At 37.9% G+C, this 8951-nt stretch overlaps 1 protein-coding gene across 1 annotated transcript in view; it reads left to right on the top strand.

Annotated features, from left to right (window-relative positions):
- The first annotated feature begins 612 nt into the window (after nucleotides 1-612).
- Nucleotides 613-8951, top strand: part of LOC127842960 (NACHT and WD repeat domain-containing protein 2-like) — a 40301-nt gene continuing 31962 nt past the window's right edge. The window contains exons 1-6 of the mRNA XM_052372759.1: nucleotides 613-863; nucleotides 2491-2617; nucleotides 2987-3056; nucleotides 3482-3617; nucleotides 4332-4417; nucleotides 5945-6061. Of these exons, the coding sequence (XP_052228719.1) occupies nucleotides 824-863; nucleotides 2491-2617; nucleotides 2987-3056; nucleotides 3482-3617; nucleotides 4332-4417; nucleotides 5945-6061 (576 nt within the window). The 5' untranslated portion in view covers nucleotides 613-823. The remainder of the gene's footprint in view (nucleotides 864-2490; nucleotides 2618-2986; nucleotides 3057-3481; nucleotides 3618-4331; nucleotides 4418-5944; nucleotides 6062-8951) is intronic.

Here is an 8951-nt window from a genome sequence, read left to right as displayed (position 1 = left end):
ATAGTTATTTAATAATAAATTTAATGGAAATGTTTCTAAGCGGAACAGGTGAAGACCGTTATTAACGAAATGTACAACTCATTACCAAAAGATGATATTTATAACACAGTTGACAGTGTTTTCATACAAATATCGTTGTTAACATTGAAAATAAAAATGAAATGAAATTCGCTTCGCCTAGATTTTTAGCATGCACATAATTGCTTATACTCGGGTAAAACCTGTTTATCTGTATATTGCAATACAAATGCTCATTTTTGTTCTTCGTTATACCCTTATTATATTCTTAAAAATATTTTCACTGGATAGAGCAATTCGTTGATGCTTGAATAACACTATTTTGTTCGCATACATTTTAATAAAATCACAAGAATACATTGACACCGTATCAAATAGTGAACATAAGTAGCTTGCTTCTGCAATTCAATTATACTTTGTTTATCGTTTAATCCGGCGTACATGTTTTTATACTCTCACTAAACACCTTAAATACTCTAACATTGGACTCGCTCAGCCTAAGATCTATCGATCAATATCGAACGGGGTGCTTGATTATTCAACCGTGAACGAGTTTATTCCCGACTATATTTAGACTGCGGTTCATGTTTTCAATATCGTGATCGATTTTACAAATATATTCAATAATTGGGTGGTTACTGTCAATATTACCAGGCGTTGTGAAAGTATTTTTGATGAACATACGTTGTGTACATACTGTAATAGTTAACTTCGAAAGGATAGTTTTCCGCAGTGAAAGAAAAGTGAACATTTATATTTTTTTTATTAGTGCAGCAAGGATTCGCCGCGAGCCAAATTAACATACATGTATCGAAATTACAGAAGCTGCCTGGACGGCACAGCAAGTAAGTCATCATCGTTTTCATCATCATCATCATCATCATCATTATCATCATTATCATCATCATCATCATCATCATCATCATCATCAGCAGCAGCAGCAGCAGCAGCAGCAGCAGCAGCAGCAGCAGCAGCATCATCATCATCGTCATCATCGTCGTCATCATCATCATCATCATCATCATCATCATCATCATCATCATCATCATCATCATCATAATCGTCGTCGTTGTCGTCGTTGTCGAAGTCGTCGTCGTCATCATCATCATAATCATCATCTTCATCGTAACAACCACCACCACCTCCATAATCACTATCGTAGCCATTTATTATCAATATCAATGATAAACAAACAATTATCAATAGGTAGTAATAATTGACCCATTTTAACCTGCGTTATGTTAGCGCGATCGCCAAAAAGAAGAAGAACCTGCGTTATGCGAAAATGGGTCTAATGCATTTTAAAACCAGCGTAGATAAAGATCAGCCTGCGCATTCGAGCAGTTGGGTCTGGAGCCACGCATGCCCGTTTAAGAGATCACTAAATATTGCGTAGCTTCTGATCGGACTCGCGTACTAGCAGAGTTGTGTGGTATTATGCTGGATGCATATTGCAAATGACCCGTTTCGCATGACGCGGGTCATTTAAGCTACATTATTTATTTGAATATGACGATAATTTTTTACTCATCTCACCCGTTCTCTTAACTTAAATCATGGTTATTTCAATCAAGTTTAAAAAATCTGTAAAATTTAGTCACATTGTTTCTGTAAAACAAAGCCCTGGAATGTAGTTAAAATGCCCTCTTCGCGAGAATTCGGTGCGTATCCCTGCACATTGTTGATGAAACACTCTTAATAAACCAAATGCCATGCAATTCCGTATTTTCCGAATCAAGAATATTTTGATTTTCTAACGTATAATTAACAATGACAAAACCTCATGGATTACCGTTGTTGATAGTGTACGTCACCAATTGTTCTTTTGCATTGTTGGATCAAAACTAAAATATTTTTATCAGCAACGAAAACACCCATTAGAAGCCGTTTCATGAAGAGATAAGGTAACGACAATACGTTTGAATGGTTCACTTTTTGTATGCATTGTATGCCGACAAAAGTGCATACTACCCGTAATAGATAACTCGGTATACATGAACATTAAAAAATGTTAAATACACTCTGCATTGCTGACATGCGGAATACGTGTATATCCGTATGAACAATATCAATGTTTATCCATAGTCAGTAAAATATCCGGATTATTTTTTATATATCAGAGTCCGAATGACTTATTTGTAATGAGAAAAATAATCGCGTGAATTTATTGTCATTTATTAATAACAGTGGACACGCTGTTAAACCATAACTTCTTTGGTTTCTTTGACAAAAAGGAACCGTTGGTATATCAGAAGGTTATGTATTTCATACTCATAATTATATTTACTGAAACTGTTAACAAATCACATTTAATGTAAACATTCTATCAAATTGGGCTCACCCGCACATCTTTAACATATGACTTCACAGATGGGGCAAATATGGGTTCCGAATTAGGTAATTATCCGAAGCTAATTGCACCAAGCAGTAAGATAACTTTGGATAACAGCCCCGCCTTGGCGACAATTGCAGTTGCACCATCCACATCCGGGTTACCAGTCACATCCGGATTACCAGTAACATCGACTGCAGGGAAAACTGAAGCCATAGTTAATAATCCTGGGGCCAGCATCATTTCTCCGGAAGAAAAAGCCAAGATGTAAAAACATAATGAATTTTCATAATGTATTATACATCAAGTGATTGACTTGTGTGTGAATGTTTTAAATGGTTTCATATAATAATGCTTACCTGTGTATGTTTGCCAAGGGGGTTTAGTAAGAACACGGTTTTATAATACAGTGAAGATAATGCTAATATGATTGTGTTTATATTTAAGGTAAGTATAGAATATGTTCCTAAGACAATAAAGAACGAAAATTTTGACTTTCCGATTTCCTGCAAAAATAAATATGTTTTTTGTTTCTAAATTAAAATAATGCACGCTTAAAATGTTTGGTACCGTTGTATACCACTATGAGAAAATGTATTTCGTTTTTATATAGTATTGAATGATTTCATTTTACAGAGAAGATCAGAAAAGACAATTAGACAATATGTTGAGTCAAATCGATGAATTGGAGAATTTAATGAAAACGGTAATGTCATTTCATTTTATACGTATTGACAGACTATTTTAAAAAATGTAAGAGAAATGATATAGGTGTTAAATCTCACTCTTCTGATTTGTTTGCATCTAATAATTATTTTAAACATGGCTTGAAAAAAATGAATAAAAAATTATAACGTTGTGTTCGTATTGATTATACCATCTTAGTTCACAACATATCAAATGTTTACCATGATACTCCTAAAATTTAAAGCACGTAAAAGCCATCATTGCTATGAAAATAAGTTCGAACATTATTTAATCATAGACGCCGGTTCTTAGCAATTCTGTTTCTGAGAAACTAATCGTATTAATTTATCGTCTGATGTTTGGTGAAGTGTATTCGTGCATGTCCTGAAGATAGCACGAGGTTCATATATTATTACTGAAGGAATCGCTGCTTACTTTTTACAGAAAATAGCGCGAATAGACAGCAAAGAAATGTCACCGGAAATAAAGCTCCGGAACGAGGCTCTTCGGGGGAGCACGGATCTTATATGCCCACCTTCCGCTAAGATCGTTCGTATCTTCACCAGCAGTACCTTCACGGGTGAGTAGCCGCAGTACCGAGGGAGTTGAATCTGGTAAGTTGCCGCATAACAGGGAGAGTTTAGAATCCTCAGTACCGCGGCAGTTATGTATCCGCAGTACCAGGATAGACGTAAGTAGCCGCAGTACCGGGGGTGTTGAACCTGGTGAGTTGCCGCATTACCGGTGGAGATAAGTATCCGCAGTAACGGGGGAGTTGTGAGAAGCCGAAGTTCTGAGGAGTTATTACGGTAAGCATATTATCGGGGGAGTTAACCTGGACGCGTATGGTGGAACTTGGAACGTATGCATCAATTAAGAAACAGTTTAGTGATTTTGTGGAAAAGACGTACATTCTTTGAAAATGTGGACACCGCAAGACGGTGCAATATGTATCATATAAGCAATGTATATACAAGTTGCATAGCACATTTTTTCCAACGCAATTTCCTGTCTTACATAACTGCGGGGTCATTAATTGATTGCCACAAAATCGAGAGTGTTTACTGTCTGTGTAGTTCGTTTAATGCTAGAAGAACGATGAAAGTCGCGATGCATATACTTCCATGTTATATGTTATTTGACACACTAATATAAGGTCTTCTTCACATATATTTGTATTTTTGAAGTGTGTTACACGTTGCCTAAACTTGAAAGATTTAAGCAGATAATCTGGAAAGAAGAAAAATGTATTAACCTGTTATATATCCGCATACCCTTACAATTTAAATTTCAGACACCAAGCATGAACGGAACATGTTAATGAGGGAGGCGTACCCGAAGATCAAAGAACATTGCCGCAACTTTGGATACGAATTTCAGGTCAGTATTGCTCCCGACGAAAACGCGCAAACACTTTCAACTAGGATACAAAGAAAATTTCAAATAGTTGACGTGCTTTTCCTTTAAGTAAATAGGTTTGTCGGTGTATACTACTATGCTAGTTGATAAAAACATTGTCTTTCTCATGCAGATGATCGGAAGGACAATAATAATATATCATGTGAACTCTATATTCTAGAAATTCGTCGTTATTCCCAGTTTTATTAAATAAATATTGTGCTGAAATTCTCAAAGTTTGTCAAGACATTATCGTATAATTACAAGTACACAATTAACTTTTTAATATTTATTTTTGTCTAACCTAAGATGCTTATGCTACTGATATTCTGCAAAATTCTGTAATACTGTTATTATAACCCCGCAAACGAAGTTTGTGAGGCAAACTGGATGCCATGTCTGGATGTCGAGAACTCGTGTATAAGTATTCTGAATATCAAAACGAAACTTTATAGCAGTGTTGTTAATAATATGTGAAAGGGCAAGTCTTTTTTAATAAACATATTCATGAAAGATATGTATCATAATTTGTGTTTGTCTCAGTATTTATTGCAGTGCAATGTGTCCTTGAACTTAGGCGATTGATTTAATAAATCAACGCGAATCTTTATGTCTGTGTGTATTATCAATGTGAAATAGCGAACAAAAAATTATATTAAATTGACAAATAAGTGTTGCAATTGAAATTAAATATTGCGTGGCTATGTGTCATTTTCAATGACTGTTTCACTTTTATATAAAGTTGTTATAACTGATTGGGTATATAATGCTATTTTAGAAAATTGCCAAATTTAATGATGACTATAACACTGAAGATTGTTTGCAAATTCCGATATATAACTTGATCAAAACGTAATCCAGATATGACAATACCCGGCCTAAATGGGGATCGTGCCCGGGACCTCCCGGTTCAAAGGCAGATGCTTTCACGCGTCGCCATAAAGGCTTGCTTTTTTTCAAATTAATCTCGCCCTGGGAACACAGAGATTACACATGTGCGTAAAGTGCCGTCCCAGATTAGCTCGTACCATCTGTCAATGAGGGACAACACTTTCCGCATAGACTGGATTTTCGTTTAAAAGATATTCGTTTAAACGAATAAGTATACGCCTGTGCATGCAGCATATGCTAATCTGAGACGAAACTTTACGCACATGTTAAGTTTAAACCTATTTATTTTATCTCGATTGTATCGAAAGCCTAGGGCTTATATAAAAGCTCTCGAGTCTGTTTCCTGGGCCTAGAACCAGTACTTGGTGTCTTTGGGGGAGATCTAAAAAAAACGCTCCCACGGTGGGGATCGAACCTGTGACCTCCCGGTCGCTAGGCGGACACCATATCCATTACATGTACGCACATGTATTTAGCCCGGTTTTCTCAGAACGCGACTTTAATGTAACTCAACTAAAACATTAACCGGTATAAATAAGGATCGTCCCCAGGAGCTCCCGGTAAAATGTAGACGATTTAAAGCTGCGGTGTAAAGGGTTTCCTCGCTCTGTCTTTCAGGTAGTGGACATGCGTTGGGGTGTCCGAGACGAGGCCACTGACGACCACATGGGAACTGAACTCTGTCTCAAGGAACTCAGGCTGTGTCAGCAGCTCTCCACTGGGCCCAGCTTCGTGGTACGTACTTCCGGACCATGGTCATTGCGCCCATTGCTCTAATGAGCCTCGATCATGGAAAAACTGGACTTAATCCCTGTGCGTGAAGTGTCTTCCCATCTTTGCCTGTGCAGTCCGCACAAGCTAATCAGGAACGACACTGCATACCGCACAGGCCAATCAGAAACGACGCTGCATACCGCACAGGCCAATCTGGGACGACGCTTTACTCAGATGCATAAAGCTCAGTTTCCCAAAACGAGGCTCTGTCGGACCGTATTTGGTACAAAAACGAATATGATACATTTGTACCATATTCGGCCGAATATGGTACAAATGTACCATACTCGGACCGAAGATGGTACAATTTTCGACCGAATATGGTACAAACATTGTACCATATTCGGTTGGAATAAGTTTTTCTATGCTCGCCAAAACGTATTTGGTACATACCAAAAAAACTCATAAAAATGAAAATGGCCTACGTATATGGTACATAAATTATGTATTTCTTAATAAATGAAATAGTCTGCCGATGTGTAAACTTTTTTTCAAACTCAAATACATTGTATTAACCTAATATTGGAAGTGACAAAAGTATCATCATCATCATCATCATCATCATCATCGTCGTCGTCGTCGTCGTCGTCGTCGTAACTAGCAGTAACAGAAACAGCTAACCTAACCACACTTTACATGGATTTTGCTGGTTGTGTAACTGTTTCGCCGGCTAGCTCAGTCGGATGCGCGTCAGATTGGCACGCAGGCGGCCTGGGTTCGATTCCCGGGCGGGCCAGATACTTTCGTGGAGATCATTAATAGCAATTTTCAAATTTTTAAAACTTTTTTTTTCGAAAGTGTATTTTCACCAAAATCCGATTTAAGAGATTTTGAGCTCTTTTAAATGAATATATCTCTCCAAAAATAAGGATGTTTGACTGGCTGCTTTAGACAGGTGTGACTGTATTCCTAAACATTACTTTGTAAAGTTGATTTGTCGTTCCGACGTCATATTGCTGAGAAGCCGACAAAGCTTTGAAGTTTCCGATTTTTTCTTTGATAACGTGCCGCTTTAAAAAGGCGGGAATTTTGCACACGAGTCTTACTCAGAAGTCAGTAACCATATTTGACTTGGCGGTCGGCAAGAAAAGTTGTGATTTTCGACTAGAAAGAATTGAAATCCAAACTTTCTTCAAACTTCAAAAGAATTCTTGACAGTAAGTACTGTACATAATTTTAATTTTCAGTTGTCTTAATATGCATTGATGTTTTAACATGCATTGATTTTTATGTTTTATGCCCCCCCCCCCCTCAGAGTGCATTTGCAGTTGTCCGTCCGTCTATCCAATTGTCCGTGGCATTCCTTCCGGGTGCGTAACTCCTAAACTGCTAAAATATTTAAGCTACAGTCATTTTTTCGAAAGTGTATTTTCCACCAAAATCAGATCGAGCTCCTGTAATCTGTAGATTTGAACATTTTAAATTTTATGGAGTTTATAGGTCTTTGACCTTCGAACCCTGCCTAGTCGTGACTTCTGGTGAGCGACCTAGGCCCCCAGGGCCCCTTCTTTATATCCCTTCCATCCACGTAGCATTGGTTTCTACAGACCGTTTGTCCGTTGACCGCCATAAGTTTGCCCGCTATTTTTCCCCTGAATTTGAATTCGGTTGGATTTCAATGAAACTTTACATGAAGTACTTGCTACTTTCATTGCGCATATTGCCCGGAAGTTCGGATTGTAAATTTTAGCGGAGCTATCAGACGAGTGATTTTAGCTCAGCTCATGTCGTGAGACATTCGTTTTCGACACGCGGTGTTCAATACAAGCTCTATTAACTAATGAAGTATAAATGTATAATAACTTATTATATTATTTCAGATGAAGGAAGCAATTAGGAGAAAAAGGAAGCAATTAGGGTGCTTGCCCAGGTCGAAGTACGACATTATTGTCAGATGTTTAAACGGATCGTTCGATGTCCCTGTGAAGAAACGGACACCTGAAGAGAATAATTGTTTGGCCATGATTAGAAAACGTAAGGACTTCGAGCTTGGTGACCGGGGTTCTTTATTGTGTGGCGGAAAGCAAGTCCTTGTGAAAGAAGATCTTCCTAGATTTGTTGAGAAGATGTTCATGGAAAACAAAGGATGTGGAGCAAGGGTTATTTACAACAAACTGAAAGTAAATTACACGGGGTTCTCGGAACAAGCTATCCTTGAAATACTGTACAATAGCAAGTATTACCATGAGAAGTATCCGAGATTTACAAACAAGCCAAAGCCAAAGACAATTACAGAAGAGGAACCAGGCAAAAGATGGCAGATTGACATAATTAACATGAAAAATCAAAGTGTTAGCTACAAGGGGTCCACATACAGTTATATTCTACAAGTCGTGGACGTTTATTCTAGGTACGTTATGCCAAAACCCCTGAAAACGAAGAGTTCGCGTGAAGTTGCAAAGGCATTAGAGGACGTGTTGATGGTTAACCTTGCCCCTGACATCATCCAATGTGACAACGGACTGGAATTTAAAGGCCCTAGTATGAAACTTTTGTTGAACAAGTACAACATCAAAATGATCAATAGTAGGCCGTATCATCCTCAATCACAGGGCAAGTGTGAAAGGTCAAACAGTGTTATAAAGGCCAAGATTCTATTTGCAACAAAAAGTAAACGTGGATTTAACTGGGTCGAAGGGCTTCAAGATTTAGCCTATGCCATAAACACAAGTTTCAAACGAGTTCTTGGGGGTCTCACGCCCTTTGAAGCCTACTACGGAAGAAGTCATGTTTTTACCAAAGAACGTCATAGTTCTCGTGAAATAAAGAAAACCATACGGCGAGCAAATAAAAAGGCTTACAGGTCGCTGTTGAAAAACGCAACTTCCCCAAGCAAGTACAAAGTAGGAGA

Source organism: Dreissena polymorpha, chromosome 8 (assembly GCF_020536995.1).
Source record: "Dreissena polymorpha isolate Duluth1 chromosome 8, UMN_Dpol_1.0, whole genome shotgun sequence".
In the NCBI taxonomy this organism is placed as follows: Eukaryota; Metazoa; Mollusca; class Bivalvia; order Myida; family Dreissenidae; genus Dreissena; species Dreissena polymorpha.
Note: the sequence above shows the minus strand (reverse complement) of the source record. Positions and strands in the feature narration are given on the sequence as shown.